Source organism: Aspergillus piperis (assembly GCF_003184755.1).
Source record: "Aspergillus piperis CBS 112811 unplaced genomic scaffold BO85scaffold_22, whole genome shotgun sequence".
Classification (NCBI taxonomy): Eukaryota; Fungi; Ascomycota; class Eurotiomycetes; order Eurotiales; family Aspergillaceae; genus Aspergillus; species Aspergillus piperis.
In genome coordinates, this window is record NW_020291612.1 from 245,497 (window position 1) to 264,042 (window position 18,546).

The 18,546-nt window shown below is 51.0% G+C and overlaps 8 protein-coding genes and 2 non-coding genes across 10 annotated transcripts; 1 reads left to right on the forward strand and 9 right to left on the reverse strand.

Annotated features, from left to right (window-relative positions):
* Positions 1 to 10: 10 nt before the first annotated feature.
* Positions 11 to 1,016, reverse strand: BO85DRAFT_462742 (uncharacterized protein; the record flags this gene model as incomplete). Its single annotated transcript, XM_025661868.1, has 5 exons — positions 11 to 63; positions 123 to 255; positions 350 to 515; positions 578 to 765; positions 837 to 1,016. 5 exons carry the CDS (start codon positions 1,014 to 1,016, stop codon positions 11 to 13), a joined length of 720 nt encoding a protein of 239 aa, XP_025511632.1.
* A 2,446-nt stretch (positions 1,017 to 3,462) lies between these two features.
* Positions 3,463 to 4,492, reverse strand: BO85DRAFT_523373 (uncharacterized protein; the record flags this gene model as incomplete). The annotated part of the gene is made up of 2 exons (XM_025665344.1): positions 3,463 to 3,955; positions 4,008 to 4,492. 2 exons carry the CDS (start codon positions 4,490 to 4,492, stop codon positions 3,757 to 3,759), a joined length of 684 nt encoding a protein of 227 aa, XP_025511633.1. The 3' UTR covers positions 3,463 to 3,756.
* A 122-nt stretch (positions 4,493 to 4,614) lies between these two features.
* Positions 4,615 to 6,426, reverse strand: BO85DRAFT_380842 (glucose oxidase; the record flags this gene model as incomplete). The annotated part of the gene is made up of 1 exon (XM_025656399.1): positions 4,615 to 6,426. The coding sequence occupies one exon, from the start codon at positions 6,424 to 6,426 to the stop codon at positions 4,615 to 4,617; it is 1,812 nt and encodes a 603-aa protein (XP_025511634.1).
* Positions 6,427 to 6,816: 390 nt separating this feature from the next.
* Positions 6,817 to 6,889, reverse strand: BO85DRAFT_t245. Its single transcript has one exon. It is a non-coding gene; the product is annotated as a tRNA-Lys (tRNA).
* A 22-nt stretch (positions 6,890 to 6,911) lies between these two features.
* BO85DRAFT_t244 lies at positions 6,912 to 6,984 on the reverse strand. Its single transcript has one exon. It is a non-coding gene; the product is annotated as a tRNA-Lys (tRNA).
* A 1,435-nt stretch (positions 6,985 to 8,419) lies between these two features.
* On the reverse strand, positions 8,420 to 9,797 carry BO85DRAFT_491837 (esterase/lipase family protein; the record flags this gene model as incomplete). The annotated part of the gene is made up of 2 exons (XM_025663740.1): positions 8,420 to 8,775; positions 8,825 to 9,797. 2 exons carry the CDS (start codon positions 9,795 to 9,797, stop codon positions 8,420 to 8,422), a joined length of 1,329 nt encoding a protein of 442 aa, XP_025511635.1.
* Positions 9,798 to 10,622: 825 nt separating this feature from the next.
* BO85DRAFT_452912 (proline permease PrnB) lies at positions 10,623 to 12,802 on the reverse strand. The gene has a single exon (XM_025660937.1). It carries the CDS (start codon positions 12,424 to 12,426, stop codon positions 10,786 to 10,788), a length of 1,641 nt encoding a protein of 546 aa, XP_025511636.1. The 5' UTR covers positions 12,427 to 12,802; the 3' UTR covers positions 10,623 to 10,785.
* A 360-nt stretch (positions 12,803 to 13,162) lies between these two features.
* BO85DRAFT_452913 (uncharacterized protein) lies at positions 13,163 to 14,841 on the reverse strand. Its single transcript, XM_025660938.1, has 3 exons — positions 13,993 to 14,841; positions 13,300 to 13,940; positions 13,163 to 13,205 (listed from the first exon to the last, which is right to left on the reverse strand). The coding sequence occupies exons 1-2, from the start codon at positions 14,733 to 14,735 to the stop codon at positions 13,424 to 13,426; spliced, it is 1,260 nt and encodes a 419-aa protein (XP_025511637.1). The 5' UTR covers positions 14,736 to 14,841; the 3' UTR covers positions 13,163 to 13,205; positions 13,300 to 13,423.
* Positions 14,842 to 14,984: 143 nt separating this feature from the next.
* BO85DRAFT_428884 (Zn(II)2Cys6 transcription factor domain-containing protein) lies at positions 14,985 to 16,826 on the reverse strand. The gene has a single exon (XM_025658225.1). It carries the CDS (start codon positions 16,747 to 16,749, stop codon positions 15,094 to 15,096), a length of 1,656 nt encoding a protein of 551 aa, XP_025511638.1. The 5' UTR covers positions 16,750 to 16,826; the 3' UTR covers positions 14,985 to 15,093.
* A 539-nt stretch (positions 16,827 to 17,365) lies between these two features.
* BO85DRAFT_380691 (uncharacterized protein) lies at positions 17,366 to 18,526 on the forward strand (the record flags this gene model as incomplete). Its single annotated transcript, XM_025656395.1, has 2 exons — positions 17,366 to 17,926; positions 17,987 to 18,526. The coding sequence occupies 2 exons, from the start codon at positions 17,366 to 17,368 to the stop codon at positions 18,524 to 18,526; spliced, it is 1,101 nt and encodes a 366-aa protein (XP_025511639.1).
* Between the last annotated feature and the right edge of the window lie 20 nt (positions 18,527 to 18,546).

An 18,546-nucleotide genomic window follows, 5' to 3' on the forward strand; every position in this document is an offset into this window, starting at 1 on the left:
TCCTTTGTCTTCACCAAGGTTTGTATTCCCACGGTTCCGTCGCACTCTGTTGCTCTTCCTCTTCTGCAGAAACATGTTAGCTGACTATTATGCGAGTTTGAGAGGCAAGAAAGAACGATAACCATCAAAGAGCCACGATGTGCGAACACGGGACATAACCCGACCGGGATTAATAACAGGGTCACCTCCTCCAACAGCAACAAGGGCAAGAAAGAGCTGCAGAGGAGTATGGCCGGGTGAGAAAGCAACAGTGTTCTTGAGAGATAACCAACTACCGATATGAAACCACAATGTGGTTGAATTACTTTACCTTTTTTGAATCGTAGGCACCCGATGTTCTCCGCTTTACATGATTAGACATGTTATCCTTTCGGTTGAACCGCCTCAGGCAATGCGGACACTGATACTTCCCTGGATAGATATGGATGGACATATGGTGTCGTTGGAGTTCTTGTTTTCTCCCGAAAGGGTCCTCCCTCGTGCAGCCCGGCCAATGACATCGCAGGTCAATCTCGCTAACGTGCAGTCAGATCATGTATAAGCGGCGCTGTGAGCATGTCGATTTCGATTGACATACCTTGGTCCGATCATGTCATCACTTCCAGACGAATACAAGCCCTGAGTCAAGTCATCCACGTGGTCCTGCATACGCGTCGGCACAACTGATTCAAAGACGCCACTAAACAATTCCGGCTGCTGCTGATTGACCCAGGTATTCGGCTGGTAGTTGCTGGGTCCAGGGTATGTGTACTGGCCAACGGCATTCTGCAAGAAAGGAGTATTGTTTCTGGAATAGCTGGCTTGTATGGTGCTCCCTGAGAGCTAGGCAGGTAGACACTATCCTGGAGCATCAAGATATCGGCACCATAGCTCATCGGACCTGCAGAAGCAGCGACGGGTTGCGCAGTGGTATTCAAATAGTGATCGGTCTCATCAGGATAATCAAAGTCGGAGAGTTCAGTGAGCGTGGGGCTTTCAGTGAGGCTGGTGGGCCAAGGAAAGAGAGGTCGCTCCATGATGGACGCGACACGCCTTCGTAGGCTTCTCGGGGGTTTACGATACGAGTCGGAGGGGCCTCGGAGATGGAAGGTCAACTCGGGTGGTTGGAACGAAATAAACGACTAGCAGCTGGAAGCAACAGAGGGCAGATATCAGCTCCTCACGTTCTTGCTCTGACCGAAGCTGAGGTTTCTTCGGCCAGGGTGGGTGGAAAAGGTACCCCCTCCCACTCCAGGCCTCTTTTCCACCTCCGCAGTAGCCAATCATTGCTCGGGGCTCAGTAGTGGGAGTTGTGTACGTTGATGCGGGCTGTCTCAAGTCGAAGGAAAGGTGGGTGGTGTAACCTGAACGGCCTATGAAGTGGCACCCTGGCCCTCTCAGTAGCCAGGGCACCGAAGTAAGCTGCATCTGAGGCTCACGGGTCCACGCAACTTTCACGGCCGAAGAAGCACCGCCACGGTTCAGAAATGGTACCCAACTACTGGCGGCTTCAGTGATGGATGGGAAAAAAAGTTTTCAAGGTTTGACACCCTGGCCGACATGGTTCGGCGTGTCTTTGTGTACGGAGATATCAGAAAGAAAGTTAATCTACAACTTTTTTCTTCGGACCTTTTGGACCATCTGATTTGTTTGGTTTGGCACTTGGCCATTTAGCTGCGATATAATGGTGACCCTTCTACCATACAAATATGATAGTATCTAGTTGCCATCATAGCATGGTCAACTAAATCGAGTGTTTCCATAAGGCACCCACCCCATCTTCTGGGCATACGAAGGCTAAGTCCAAATTCGGTCTAGTCCAGGTTTCTGGGCACTTTTGACGGTGAGTGGCAGCTGCCCCCAAGGCACAATATGTCGCAGGCATCGGCTCCGACGTGGCGTAGCTCATCCCGTCTTTTGGAGCCATGGCGTCACCGGCACTGGACATAGCGCTCTAGACCATTCAACGCTTCCAAGAGCTACTGATTGGGATTTTGCATTTCTGGTGTCTTCTCGTTGTTCAAAATCCATGCTACAGGCTTACCTATTCCTTCGCAGCCTTGGCTGCACGTTAGTCCGTTGATCGACCCTGAACTCCAGCCCCAATCAGTTGCTTGATGACCCCGCATCGATGGGGACCGCCGTGCGGAGCTAAGACGTCCCTCCATCTGCCCTTGGTCGGGACTTTTCAAAGCCACCCAGCAACATGGGCAGACCAATTAGATTTCTATCCGATATGCCGTGCCGTGCCAATGACCTGTTCCAGCAGGCGGAAGTGTAACTGAGGTTTATTTCGAGATATTTGACTGAGCGTATTGGATGCCCTTGCAGTAGTTTGTCTCGGTATAAGATCTACAATTATACATCCATGGTGGTCTGATAATATAATGTTATTGTTCACATTGGCTGCATATCTCCGACATTAGTGCAAGGCACCGATAGTACCTGATAAGCTGCGATAACTCCATCTCATGAGCAGCTCGCTGGTACTAAACATCTTGTAGCAGTATATGTAAGTAGAAAACCAACTTATAGATGCAAATGCCTGAAAGTAGAACAGGATAAGAGACAAGAAGCAAACTGAATTCATGGCAACTGCAAAGCCTTCATCCTCATGCACGTGACATTTCCCCAGTTTCGCATATGAAAGCCCCCAGGAGACTACGTAGGTTATGGCTGTTCTGGAAGAATATGGGTATCTCGCGAATTCTTCAATCATCAACAGTGACATCGCAGATCGGGGATGACCAGTGCGTGTATTTAATGAGTGTGGCGGCGTGGTTTGCAATATACTCTGGGCGGTATGTAGAGCGGGCTTGTACTCTGTTTCAGCAAATTCTGGTGTAGCACTGTCAGTTTACTGTTAGTATAGATTCGTTGGCAATACAAATGCGTTGTGTGTTGGGGTGTGTATGGCTGTTGGATCCGAAAACGGTGAGACACGATGTCGTCCAGAGATACCTCCAGAATTCCCCCGCGAATGAGGTTCAAAATGTGGGCAACAAAAAGCCAATGCCTGAAAGTTAACATAATTACCAGCTGTTTTGCTTACATCACATCAAGAAGCTCGGTACCATGGTCTTGTTGAGAGTAAAAGCGCCTGGTCATGTTCAAAAGTGCACATGCTGACGCTGCACCCCAGTCACGGAAAAGAATTCTTCCTGTCGACCCCGCTGCAATCTGATACATCGCGCAGCCTCTCTCTCCCCCTCTTCCCCCCATCAATGAGCTGTGCCCTCACCCACAAAGCTTGAGTTACATTTGCAACTCAGTTGATTTTATTAAAGATATTGGGAGATTAATCAATTAGTTGGCGCTGCCTTCAAAAGGAGTGAAATTCAGTGATAGGAACAACTCCAGCCGATAATGAGAGACATGCATCGAAATCACCGAGACGAAGAGGGTACGGTCCAGCACTAACACCGACAAGTCAGGGGACGCAATCCCGCTTGAAAGGTCAAGCTAACATATGCACACAAAGTGCTCAGTGAAACGCCCGAAAGGGTAAATATCAGAATGAATGCAAGTAGGAACTGATGATCCGCCGTGAATGGCCGCAAAATGGAAGAGCTGCAGTGCAACCTGTCATGCAATGAACAACGCCGCGCTTCATCTAAAGTAAGGAACGGCCTGTAAGAGCCCGATGAAAACAGCAGAAAAGGCAAGGAAAGTGCAAGAAAAGATCACGAGACATATACCGAGACGTCCTAGCTCCAGGCGTCATGGAAAGCCAGCCACTGACAGTATGCGGATAACAGCATTAGGGATTCCTCCCTATCAAGGTCTGCGAACGTTATGAACGCGCATCCGATGATCGGACATGTTGTCGCCGCGGTTGAACCGCTGTCTACACTCCGGACATTGGTAGGATTGTGGAGTTATATGAATGGTTGCCACATGTCTGACCAAGTCTGTCGGCCGTCTGAAAGGCTGGGTATGTGTGCAGCCCGCCCACCTACAATGTTGACCGTTCTGTCTAGTAGGTTTTCAGCATCTGTTTTAGTTGAAGCCCGGCTCATCTCACATACCTTGGTTCAGCAATGCTCTCTGGCATCCACACAATCGAGCCCGAGCCCGGATTTAGTGCTCCAACCCCCGTGATCGCATCACGCATGTTTACAATAGGCTCGGTATATGGTTCTGGCATTATGTTGGTTGGCAACTGGTGCACATCTGTGTATCTGTGGTAATCGGCAGTGCTCTGGACACTACCAGGAGTGGTCGCAGGCATCGGCGGCGTCCAAAACATTGCCGGTCCACCGCTAGACCAGGAAACACGATTGGCGTGCACGTGGACATCCTGATGAACACCCCCATGGTCTCTATTCTGAGTCTGAGAACCATTCTGAACTGTAGGGATCATCGAGAACATAGAACTGTAGCCCTGGTGTTCTGCATCAAGGTCGGCGTAGTCGCTCAGTAGTGGGGCCCCGACGGTGGGAAGGAGCGAAGGAGAGAATGATGAGCCTCGGCTTGCCCATGAAGAAGGGCTGTCATTAGGGGCCTCAGGCATGGTAGAGACCTCGAGTATGTGGACCAGCCTCTACTCGTTCAAGGAGTGTGATCCGATTCAGACGCGGGAAGTCCTGTAGTTAAAGTACTACACGCGTCACGCTTACCTTTCCCCAGCCTATCTCAATCACAAAGTATGCCGCATGGCCTTTGTAAAACCCCATGATAATTAGCACGATAGTTTTGCTTCACATAATCGGCCCATTGACTCAGATTCGCTCCATGTGGCACATATCTTCCCGGAACCTGCTCCTTGTCCACATGCTGTTTCATATCATGCGTATTGGTCAATTGCCGTGCCAGCCTCGTCGCAGCAGCTTGGCCGTACAAATCTAGAATGTTTTCGAAGTAGCGTGGGTTGTATTCGAAGCTCCGGAGGTAGGGATCATTGTCTAGGATTTTGACGTACCCTCGCGTGAATGGGATGAGGTTCCAAAGGTCGAAGTGGGTGCTGTTGTCGGTGTCGAGGAATAGCTCGGCGTAGGATACTTTGTCGGTTAGGAGCCAGTCTCGGTAGTTCTTATATTGTTTCAAGAGATTGGCCTTGTCGGGAAATCCGTGGCCTTTGACTGCGTGTTCGGCCCATTTGTCGAGCTCTTTGTCGTCATTCAGGATCTTTTTCATCTGTTCAGCTTCGTCACCGAAGATTTCTGCAAAGGTTGCGAAGTATGCTGCTTGGCCTTGGCCGTTACCTGATTCCTTCGGCTTCGTAACTACCGAAGTAGTTGTTTGATCCTGCAGGTTATACCCCACTGGAAGGTCCAACTTCTGTTCGATTCCCGCCGCATCAAGCCAGGCTTTGGGGCCAATCCCCGACCACTGCAGAATAAGGGGAGAGATTGTAGATCCGGCTGCCAAAAAGACCTCCTTCCTAGCCCAAGCATCCCACTTCCACTCGGGCTTCTTATGCACGCCGAACTCCACACCCTTCGCCTGCCACTTTGCCCCCATCCTCAAAGCCGCACCATTATCCAAATGGACCTTCCCAACCAGCTCCCCCGTCAAAACAGTGATATACTTCCTCAACTCCTGATCATCCAAAATCGGCTTCAACCACGACCTCGCAGCATCCGTCCTTACCTGCTCATTGGTAAGCGTATTCAAAAACATCGACACCCCAGTCGGATCCCCACAACACAGATCCTTCTGATTCACCACCCCACTATACGTTTTCTTCACCGTGCTCATCAACGCTCCGATCAACGGCGACCACCCATACCCCCGATCCCTCGCTCCGACCTTAACTCTCCCCTTATCCGGCTCCTTATTATGACACTCAGCATCAAAGCGATGCAACGATCCCTTCGTAATATCATCCGTCTTCGGATCCCTCGGCACCTCAACTTCATCCATCTTCCCCTCTAGCGCATCCCAACTCCAACCCGTATTGCCAAAGACCTTTTCCCACGAATCCAGCTGCGACTTGTGAGGTCTCGTCCACGATCCGCCGTTAATCAGTGTTGACCCTCCGAGCCCATTCCCTGACCGAAAGAGTCTAATGTCCTTGTCTAAACCGGTTTCACCATCATTACCAACAAGCTGCGGACTAGTCTCATAGGCATGATCGACGCTGCTGCCGAATACTTGGCCGTAGGTATTGAGATCATCGATCTTGGGACCGTATTCCCAGGCGTAGAACCCACTTTCGATTACTAGGACGGTGTATTTCTTCTCCGAGACTAACTTTGCGGCGAGGGTTAGGCCGGTGAGTCCCCCGCCGGCGATTATGTAGTCGAAGGTTTGGTTGTGGATTGCGCGGGGGTCGTCGGTGATGCCGTGGGGGATGGTGTCGATCTTTAGTTGGTTATTGGGGTCGTCAAGTAGGTGGTTCTTGGGAGCAGAGGAGTGTGTTTCAGTTGCTTGCAGAGGGGCTTGGAAGTGCTCTGCCAGGGCGCTAGAGAGAAGTAAAGCTAGAGCAAAGAAGAGCAGCTGCATGTTGGTGATCAAGGCGGCCCACGGGGTTGATCTTGTATAGGGCAGGGTAAGGATCTGTCCATCATTTGATTGAAACCTGATTGAGGTAGACGATATATATTCTGAATGTAGCCACATAAAGGTAGATCGTTCCAGACCTTCACTCCTACCATCATCAAGTGGCTTATCCATGGCCTGAAGTCCAGCGGTGGCATGTTCATAGCTGATGGCTAGGCCCTACGCCACATGTTCATGGCATCGGGTATAGTGAAGCTTATTAAAATACCATGGGGGATAAAGTCCAATTGTTGTAATTAGAATCGATTAGGACCGGTCTCGAATATCACTTATAGCAAGCAAAGATTGACTTGGCGGCCTATGTTGTCCGGGTAAGAAAAAAGCAAAAAAGAAAGCCCAACGCGGGGCTCGAACCCGCAGCCTTGAGATTAAGAGTCTCACGCTCTACCGATTGAGCTAGCCGGGCAAAGGGAAAGAGGAAGTTGAACAGCCCAACGCGGGGCTCGAACCCGCAGCCTTGAGATTAAGAGTCTCACGCTCTACCGATTGAGCTAGCCGGGCTAGTTCGGTGGAAGCAGGGACACAAAACTGCTCTATGAACAGTTACTACAATTGGAGCATGTTTTTCTACTTCATTGGGCTCGGAAAGTCCTGAGTGGGCATGTGCATAGAAAATGGAATATGGACGGGTAAAGAATAGTTGCAGGTTTGTAAATTGAATACTGCCAATTCGGATCCGAAGTCATTCATAATCTAAACTAATCTATTTGTTTGTCATTGTTGAACTATCTCAAGGGCTAGTTTCACAGACTGTTCACAGTAGCCAGCAATATTGCCTTTGTGGTAGATGTCGGGCCGGGCCTGGATTGCAACCCACTTGCTGGTTTTTCATTGTGTCATGCAATGACTGACGCTGAAAATCATGAACCTGTTGTTCTAGACATCCCTATCACATTCCACCTAAAGCGTAGTGATTGATTATTGAGCGTGTAAACACAAACGATCATGAGTGGCGATACTCGAAAGTGGCTTCATATCTGACATATCAATGACCCCGACTCCCAACTCTATTTCCCTTCGGCCGAAATACAACACAATCACGATATACATCAAAGTCTGGATTCGAGTCCATTGTCTAAGATGTCAACATGTACTATTGATTGAAGTGCCCAGCTTGTTTCTCTAAAGTCAGCTTGCACGCCATCGACCTTATCCGCAAAGACACGGGAGTCAGAGACCTCCCCCCAAAAATAAAAACCCTCATCGCCGGAATATATATACCTTACTAATTGATTGGTCCTACTACAGTTCTTCCGGATACTGGTGTCCTCACCTACACTCTTTGTTTATCTTACTAACCCCAGCACTAAACCACGCTAGACCAAGCTTGGCACTAGATGAAAGAATGGCTCGATGTGGCATTACAGCATACTGTATGGACATGTACTATGTAAGATGGCAATTGATTACTTATCTTATTATATACGACTATCTAGCATAGCGGCAAATGGCGAACTAACATCAATTACTGTATGATATAGAGATAAGAAGAGTTTGTACTATACAAGACTAAGGCCTATAGGCTCACACATCTGAGTTCGCCATTTTTGAGGTATCCAGAAACCAAGCGAGAAAATTACAGACCTCTGGAATATGTCAAGTCGCTTTGGTCAGGGGACGTAATTGCTTTTTAGCAGTACAGGCTGGATCGAAAACGGTTTGAATAACAAACATATCTTGCTGATTTCCCGGTCCCACCGCCAAGGCCTTAGTGTATATTCATTATTGGGGTGTCCTCGTTGAACAAAAAACTGCTTGAGCAATCTGGGAAATAGTCAATATTACTCTGAATCATGTGCTATATAATATCAAGTTGATGATATTTTAGATTCCGCGCTACTATACTATACGCAATGATGGATGTATACTGTAGACAGTACGCACATTTCCGTGTCTGAAATCGACTGGACTGCTGAACAATCAATAATCGATATAGTTACCAGTCCGTCTCATCACCGCTATCTTCTTCCGAGTGAGCCGTGTTTTGAGAAAACGGCGCAAGATCATCTGTAAGACTTTCATTATGTGCCTCAGTATCATCAGAACTTCGAGAGGGTTCGTCACTGGTATCTTCTTCTAGGTCCTCGCTCTCTGAGTTATCTCCATTGCAAGATTCCTGACTGGGTTGCACAGCAGTATCCTCGGTAGAATCGATACCATCAAAGATGCTGCTTCCATCATAGTCAGTGTTATCGGAATAATCCCTTTCCTGGAGACTATTTCTCGAGGCTGTGCGGCGGCGTTTCGATATAGTTTCGTCTAAGCTGTCACAACCGCGCTTAGCTTGTCGTTCTAAAAGGATTAGTAGGTGACAGACCTCAAAGATAGGGGTAAGAAATACCACAGGTGGAAAGGCAACTGGCAAGTCTATCAGCAGGCTCTGGCAGAGGCCTGACTTCTTTCTCCCATCTCTTTAATTCTCCAGCCAGCCTGGTAAACCCAGTATTTTTTGCAGAGCTAAAACGGACCATATTACAATGATCGGCGTGGATGCTTATCGCTTTAAAACCATCAAAAGTGGCTGAATTCCTCGAAACAACTTGGCCATATCCAGACAGGGACAACTCTTCAAAGAAGCATGTGACTCGTAGGCTTCTGCCGTTGCCTTGGAGTTCTCGAATCATTGATAGAAAGTCGTTTTGGATAGATTGAAGAAACTGATTGTCCGTCTGCAGTATATCAAGCAATAACTTGTTCGTAGACTTCACCAGTCCAAGAGCAGTAGCTGGAATTGTGGCCCACTTTGCCATCCACGATCCCTGGTGGGGAGTACCCATGAAGATGACGCCTGCAGTGTATTTGAAGACATTCTGTAGATGGATGTCAGGGTTGTTTCGAGAGCTCAGAATAGCTTTCTTGCAAACTAATCCGCCTAGACTGTGAGCGACAAAGATGATAGGGCGAGACGCTGCATTATGATCATCTCGATCCATTGTCAAGTCGTTTAAGAGATTTATGGCATGGTCGACCAAGCGATTTGATCCAGCAACCGACCGCCGCACCACATAGGCATCATAGCCGTAAGTCAGTATACGAGCAGTGGTGAGTTCTGACGGAAGAAGTGTTTTGGGCCATGGATCAGACTGGTTCTGAGCAGTCCAAGTAGTGGTTCGGTCACCCGACAATCCATGGATAAAACATATATCGACCGTAGCATTGGGACAGTCATGCAGGACTTCGACGCCGTCAGGGAATTCGAGGGGGAACGAGGCTTGGGCGGACGACTGTGATAAGTTCGGCGGGTCGACCCTTGAGCTAGAGTCCTGGTCCTTTCTTTGCCGACCTCCAACGAAGAAGTTTAGAACCTTGCTCATGGCAGGTCTTCTCGCGTCGACATATAGAGAGTAGCTGTTCGCGTAAACACGCACTCGAAGTAGGCGGATTGTGAATGAAAGAGAAAGGGGACGAGATGACTGTGCCGCCCCTTAGGCGGGGTTCAGCTGAGCTGGGACAGGATGTTAGTGCGTTAGTGTACAAACGGTCCAACCACGTCACTGTATCTAGCGCCCGGATTGCAAGCTCACTTGCCGGGATGGGGTATCAGGCGCTTGGAAGAGTACGCAACGTGGTCCTAACAGCGGTGGGAGATTATCTACCGACCTCGTATTTTATCGTCCACGTAGCCCCATGGAACGGCTTCCTGTACGTCCATGACTGCCAAAAGTAAAATGGAGCCGATATTGAAGTCTCATCAACTTGAAATGACATATCACAGCAAACAATGTAAATCACTGACTACCTTCCAAAGTGGCTCATGCGGCGGCAGTTGTTATGTTATGAATAGATTATCTGTAATATAATATATGGCTCAATATTTTTTTATCTCTGTGCTAGGATTGGCTTAGTATTGTTTTATCTCAGGGTTGCTGAAACAATCGAAGAGTGTAAGTAGTGACACTGGTATCCGGAAGAACTGTTCCAATCCAACCATGCATCTTACCATCCAACCAATCCCTGTGCGACATACAACTTCCATCAGGCAGGTATGCCAGTTCACTTTGCAGCTCGACATGTGTGCCCTACCTATGGTATATAGTTATCCCCAACGCTCTTATACAGCAGGTCTGGCATGATATAGCCGACACTATGGTTATTTCGAACACATAACAACACCGGTCTGTGACGCGATCGACACGATGGTTGTCGGCTGACTATATATATTTATACCACCCATGATGCCAATTCAACGGATGAAAGACGATGTTTCACGAGGGAAGTCTGGACGAATATTAACTCAACATGAGAGGTGATATTTTGCTAAATGATTATGAACCCAGCAACAGCACCCATGAGGTATCCGATCTACTCCACCAAAACCGCCAACTTCTTCCACCACGTATCCCTCACCCTCTCGGGCTTTTCCGCCTCCATGATCTCCCTCAACCCCGTATGTAAATCGACCTCTTCACTCCTCCACGCCCACGGATCACTCCAGTAGACGATCCGATGAACAGCATACAGCACCACGAACGCGGGAATACCGATATACGCCGTGAAGAAGTTACTCGCGGACCACTCGGACGGAAAGAAGCAGGTAAATCCATTGATCAGGGCGAGGAAGGTCGAGCCCGCCAGACCGACGTACATACCCCATGGCTGCATGCGCGATGAATAGGGTTTCTCGACGCCCTGCACTTTCACGGCTTTGTTGAAGCGGAAGTACACGACACTGCAGCAGAACCAGGAGATGAAGCCGGAGGTGTTGGTGAAGTTGATGAGCCAGTTGAAGACGGTGTAACTGCCGCTGCCGACGGCCATGTAGGCGAGGAGGGAGAAGAGGGAGGAGATGGCCACGGCGAAGTACGGCACGCCCCAGCGGTTGCAGGACTTGAAGATGCTGGGGGCGTTGCCGGAGACGGCGAGGGAGTAGAGTGAGCGCGAGGACATGTACAGGAAGGAGTTGCCGGCGGACCAGGCGGAGGTGAGGATCGCGGCGTTGACGATGCTGGGGAGGACGGGGATGCCGGCGTTGGAGATCGCCACGACGAAGGGGGAGGAGGAGGCGTCGGTGCCGGAGCCGGCGGTTAGTTGTTTGGCGTTGGAGGAGCAGATGACTCCGATGGCGAGGGCTGCGAGGACGTAGAAGATGACGAGACGGTAGATGTATCGACGGGCGGCCTTGGGGACGTTGCGACGTGGGGATTCCATTTCGCCGCCACTGATGACGACTAATTCGGGCGCGAAGATGAATGCGATGGCCGATTTGACGATGCACTGCAGAAGGCCGACGAAGCGACCGGCATCACCGGAGACAAGGTAAGTGTTCATGACTCCGGGGTCTTTCCAGTAGTGGAAGCCGAGACGTTGGCGGTTGGGACCTCCACCCCAGAAGAGAATGAAGGACAAGAGCAGCAACCCGACCAGAGTGATGATCTTGATCCCGGAGAACCAGAACTCGGTTTCCCCATATACGCCCACCGGCATACAGTTGAGAAGGACGATAACAACCAGCATGATGGTGATCCACACGGCCAGATTGACGTTCGGATGCCAGTAATCGATGACCATGGAGGCTGCGACAATCTCATACGGCACCAATATTCCCAGCGAATACCAATACAAGTATCCCATTGCAAACCCCATACTGCGCGAGACGTAGCGAAAGCCATGATAGCTCATTGTTCCACCGTGAACGGGCATGTAGGCGCCGATTTCCGCGATTCCGGTGACGAGAGCGAAGACGAGGATCGAAATGAAGATATAACCGAGCAAGAGGGAAAGAGGACCACCGATATGTAGAGCCTGACCGGATCCTACGAAGAGACCGGTGCCGATTGTGCCTCCCAGGGCCATCAGCTGGACATGGCGGTTTTTGAGGCCACGCTGAGTGACCTTGTATCGTTCATCGAGAAGGTCGCGCGCGATCATCTCATGCAAAGCACCCGATTTCAGATCACCGGCTGCGATGCCGGACTCGGGGTCCGGATGTGATGTGGACGCCATTTCTGGTTTCTCTGATGGGGCCATGGTGTACGAGACACTGCGAAGGAGAAGGGAGACGAGGTGAGGATGAAGGGGTGGGCATCTCAAGGTGACGGAAGAGCAACGTCGTGCGACGTGCCCTGGTTATAAGTAACGGGAAAGCATAACGCTGTCCTCGTACCACTCGTGCCCTTGGCATGACATCGCTTACAGTAGGACAATCCCCGCAACCGGAACGGTCAGTGGCATGAACCAGTGAAATACATTTGATTCATGACGGTCGGCGGCATCCAGATGAATAGGGAATAGACGGGACAAGATAAGAAGATGCGGGGGAAATTAGGTTGCTGGGCGTGATTGGTGCTCGCGTGATAGTGCATCGGGCTCAAGACACGCTTATCAGCCACTCTTTCACCTCGCTTCCTTTGCCAATGCGCTCCTCAAGCCAGCCACCGGAAGGGATTATGCAGGATTCCTGGTGAGGTGCAGCCTTGTGGCAGCTCTTCCCCTGACTGGTTGCTGTGGCGTCCCGTGCCTCGGTTCTGTCTAGCGTGTCTCGTCCTGCCCTATCCCAGTCCAGCTGGCTATCGCTTCCTCTCGTATCGCCGAAATCCTAGCCTCGCCCAGGGTCTTGATACCCCTGAACCCTCTTTTAAGCTCTCCCAACGCCTTCTACCGGTCCGGCCACCGGTCCGGCTGCTTGGTGGTGGTCGAGAATCTGTCGTTCTATTCGGGGAGCTACCCGGTGTTGTACATATGCGCCATGCAGGTGTTGAGCCGGGTCAGGCTCGCTTAGTTTGGTATGTGTTTCATATGATAAGAAGTATACTGAGCCAATCTTTGCCAGTCTTCTGGCCTATGTCCGCTCACATGTCAGCCATTGACTAGTAATAGACCAGCCACCGATAATAACACCTCTACACCGAAGATGGGTGCAACAGAAATGCTAGCCTAGCCGTGGCTTATTGGCCAAGTACGGTATCTCCCAGATAGCACTCAACCGGCTATCGCCCGGCAGCTAGGAATAATGATCACCACCCCATCCCAGGAATCGATCCCACTGCATCACGACCACGCCACGCTCTCGTCTCTCTCTCCCCAATGAATCCAGCAGCTGCATCTCTGGTGCCGTCAAGATCCTCCCCTCCTGATTCCGCTCCAGCGCCGCCTGCGTCACCGCCGGAGCTAATTCATCCGCTATGGCAGCCTCATCGCGATGGCGCGCATACCGCGTTTCGCCCTCCTCAACTCGCGAGAAATACCACACCGACCGGACGATATCGTAGCGACGCTCGAGCAAAAATATAATCGGCCACGCGAGGATCCACACCTGTAGGATGATACAGAGATAGTACACCCAGGCATTGTTGCGTAGCTTGTTCACCCAGTGGGGGTTGTATACTATTAAATCACGATTCGCCATGTCAACTGTGATGCTAATGTCGCCTCTGTAGTGCAGACTGCGCAGATGGGATGTCAACGAGGAAATGAGAACAGAGCCATCGAAGCCGACGATGCTGCGAGAGAATTTGAACCTGCACGAGTCAGTATGCCGTAGGTAAATGGTTACTATCTGGGGAAGCGCACGATTTAACAGAAGACGGATCATCGCAGTATCGCTCACACCAGCCCATCAAGCTAGGACCCCCCTCATCCTGTCGCACCAACCCGGTCGCCTCGTGATCAAGTCCCTCCTCCAGTTGCACGAATCGTGAGCGCAGTCGCTCTCCCACTCGCTGTCGGATTCGCTGTCCCAGTGGCCCTTTCCTTCGGCCCGACCACGTCTCTGACTTGAATCGTCCCCCACGGTAGGTCTTTCGCGTATCGTTATCCCGCACGACACTCAGCACATGCCATCCATCCTGGGTCGGGTCCAGGTCCAGTCCCAAGTCATCGTCGTCGCCATACTGCTGGGTTCCATGCTCGTGACGTATTATGTATCCGTAGAGATCAACTTTGAAGGAAAAGTCCACGATCGTCTCCTTGCGATCCTCCTTGCGATGGTGGTCGTGGCGGGTCTCGGTGTGGGAACCGCGCACGGTCAGGTACGGTCGCGGCGGGAACTCGGCTTGCTGGGTGATGAGGGCGTGCAGGGACGAGGCATCTTCGCTGAGAGATGGGGCGAGGGTGACGGTGGAAGAGTCGCGGTTGCCCGAGTGGACGCTGTGGTAGGGTTGACTCTCAGGAATGGGGGCATCAGGGAGATGAGGAAAGGAGAAGGTGGTTGGAGGTGGTGGAGGTGGTGGTGCTGGCCGGGAGGCGGCGGGGAGATTGGGATCACTAGCCACCGTCTCTTCGTAGGATGGGGGGAGATCTTTCGGTCGGCCCATGTTGGGGGAGTATTGCCAGTGAGTTTGGTATTATGTGCTGCTATGAGTTTGCCAAAGATTGAAGACAGATGAATCAATCCAGCGATATTACTGTGCAGCCTAAAGATCTGCTGTTGTGAAGAGTCAGAGAGTAAGACGAGGCTGTGTTGCAGGGCTGATTCGGGCTTGGCGGCGAGGCTGTCCATTGCCGCCTCAGGTTGCTGCCTACTTTTAGGGGATATGCTACAATTGCAGAATATTGCAAATTATTGACATAGGTATCATGAACGTAGTATTGATATACTCATAAACCATAACTCAGTTCCTCACGCAAAGATGCACTGCAAATAACACTGAAAGCACAATTTACGAAGGGCCATCATATAAACGCGCCCTTTCTGACCCGCCTCGCCAAATCATCTATCTTCCCATCTAGATCTGCATGTACAGACCTATCCAAAGGATGAAATCTCCCATCACCAGCCTCCTCCAACGGAATACGGAGTAGCTGCGTGACCCGCAAGAACTGCTGGCGGATCCACTGAAGCTGTCCAGGTCGGAGAAAAGACACCATTCCCTGACCATAGTCCTCTATGAAGAATGCCACCACACGACTCAGCATACTCATAATATGCCACGGCCCTTGGGCAATAATATGGCTTCTGTGTTCGTCTTCCGACTTTTGCGCGGACTTTTGGTGGTTGGCGTTTCCTAGTAAGCGATAGCTAGGAAGCCGAATTGCTGGGTCGGTCAAGTCGGGAATACTCAGCCATCCGCCCTGGTTTCCAAGATAAAACGGTACGCTGTAGCAGACCGAGTCGATCAGTTCTTGGAGAATGTACTTATATCTGGCGAAGTCTTCCACTCCAGTTGAGGTCCCAGCATCTGGATGCGTAAATCGCCCTGGTGGGTTCGTACTAAGCGAGCTGAGAATGATCTTGACGAGCATGAGGCGTTGAGCGCGCCATTCGTTCCATAGTGTTCCAATCTGGCATGAAATATAAACGTCGCAGATGGAATCGTAGGTTGGTATCGATGGGTCAAGGGCACTTCCATCCGTGAGTCTCACGGGATGCAAATGTTGCGGGACCTTTTGGGCCCAAGCCAGAAGTTGTTCGTCAATGCGTTTTGCCTCGGCTATCCAATTTCTGGGAAGGTCTGTTGAAAACATAGGGCCTTTGTGTGCTGCATGCTGCCAATAACTTGCATGTAACTCGGCAACAAACGCGCCAATTGCATCCAGGGCGGGCCCAAAATTACCTGGTGCAATCTTCGGCTCTATGCATCCAATACGCGAATGGGCCGTGCTCTGCAGCAGCCGTTTCTGCCGTACCGCCGAGGAGATTTCAATATGCAGGATATATCGCCGAATGTGGGCCATGAGTGACCCATCGGGACAATCCTGATCGGTGAATGGGAGCAGGGAGAGGGCTGCGTTGTGGTGTACGCTTGTGGCTGATTTACTCCCGTATATGACAGCGAAATTCTCATAGAATTGCAGGGCCAACACTGCTAGAATAGTTGCTGGATTGGTCCACTCATTGCGATCCTCGATTGTCTTTCGAAGACACTGGATGGCCTGGGCATACGTCTCCCGTGATGCTCGGGAGCTACACTCGTGTCGCCAACGCGACATTATCTCTGACGCCACGGCAGTCACGGCGAGTGAGAGCGCCGAGTTCTGCTTCTCAGAAGCATATACTGGGACTAACATCTCGAAAAATCCACGGGAAGATTTCATGTCGCGACCCATCATGGCGTAATGCCGAATGAAGAATGGTACAGAAGGGTCGGGGTCGGTTAGCGATCGCAAGCAAGGAACCAGTTGCTGATTCTGGGCCGCCTGCCTCGAAGCAAGGTCATTGCACACTTTGGAGGTTTGATCTTTGAACCTTATCTTGACAGGCTTCGCTTTGTAGCCCCCGCAGCGAAGGTTGAGGCGTTGACACGTGTGACATTCTGGCTTTGCCTCGTCACATTTGACTCGTCGTGATTTGCATGTAACGCATCCTCCAGAGGGTCCGTGATTGACCATTGTGAGAGTGGGGTGGCCCAAAGAAGAGATGGTATTGCGACAGAAGGAACAACTCTAATTGTTCATGAGTAAATAGATTAAATAGTGGTTCAACATGACAAGGCTGAACTTCGGCCCCCACTCAGTGCCTGAGCACAACGCGGAATCAGGCTAGCTGTGCGGAGGCTGCAACTGCGGCTGAGATTCCGTCCTACGGGATGGGGTCTTGGCCATGTCTGTCGCAAAAAAGATACCAAGTTGGGTATAGTGTGGCACTGCTATAACTTTAAACATGCCTGAGTCTGGGGTTTCAGCTGTCCAGATAAGCAAATCTACAGGGTTCGATCTGCCAAAATTATAATTAGCTGAGCCTCTTGTTTATCTCACGATATTGATCAAGGTCATCCCATCAGAAAACCCTAACCCATCTGGGTAACGTTGATGTCTTCTGAAACGATGCATCGCCCGCAGGAACAAGAGCCCGGGGCTGTAAATAGTGTGCTCGAGCACAAAAGATGTATAAAGTCACCTTCTCAGGAACCATCAACATGATGCTTCGAACGCATCACATTGCAGAATTCAACCCTCGCAACCTCGACATATCTTATCCCTCGACCACACCCATCAACCCATCAAAATGGTCAAACCCACCCGCCCCCCAGCCAACAACTTCGTAGCCACCGCCCGCAAGATCTACAACCCGATCGGCTTCGCCAAAGGTTACAACTTCATCCTATGGATGATATCCGCTGGCGCACTACTCGGCTTCTCCCTCGCCCGACTCATGTACCTCAACTTCGACGGCATCTTCTGCCCAGCAGACCAAAACAAAGCCGATGCCCTGCCCGGCGAATGCTTCTACTACCAAGACACCCGCGGCCGCGTCGGCATCCTCCTCCACCTCGGTGCCATCCTCCCAGCCTGTCTCCTCGCCTTCCTCCAATTCGTCCCCGTCATCCGCCACAAAGTCATCCTCTTCCACCGCATCAACGGCTACCTGGTCATCATCGGCTCTTTCACCGGCATGGCCGGCGTGCTAATGATAGCAGAACATAGCTTCGGTGGCGGTGTGAGCATACAAATCGCCCTCGGCGTGGCACTCATCATCTTCCTTAGCTGCATCTGCATCGCTTATTATAATATCAAAAGACTGCAGATCGAGCAGCACCGCGCGTGGATGATCCGCGCTTGGGTCTGCGTGAGTTACCCCATTACCCCCCACCTTTCTCCTTGAATATTCCGTACTGATACCCAACAGGGCGGCTTCATCATAACCATGCGCATCATCGGCATAACCACCAACAAAGTCCTCGTGGCCCTCGCCCCCAACCAATACTTCGTCTCCTACTCCTGCTCTGAGATCTCCTTCATGCTGAACGGGAACCAATCCGTCGTGCAATCCCTCCATCCGTCCTGCACGGGGACTAATCCGAACCACCACGTTCTCGTCAATGCTTTCAGCTCCAATGGAACCGGGAATGTGGACCAGGCTGCCGCAGGCCTCGACATCAGTTTTAGTGCTGCGGCGTGGCTCGCGGTCGCTATTCATGTCTTTGCGGCTGAGCTGTATCTCCATCTTACTCCGGCCGAGTCAGCGAGGTTGAGGAGGGTGTCGTATCAGAGACAGTTGGAGGCCGGGATGAGGAGGCCTGGGAATATGGGGTTGACGGCGGAGAAGGTTGGTGATGCGGAGCCGTTTTTGATGGTTAAGGGGGAGGAGAGGGGTGAGGGGGGTGGGAGTGAGCATGAAAGTGAGGTGGAGCTTACGAGGGTTGGGGGGAGGTATGAGAGGGAATAGATGGGTACTGGGGGTGGTGG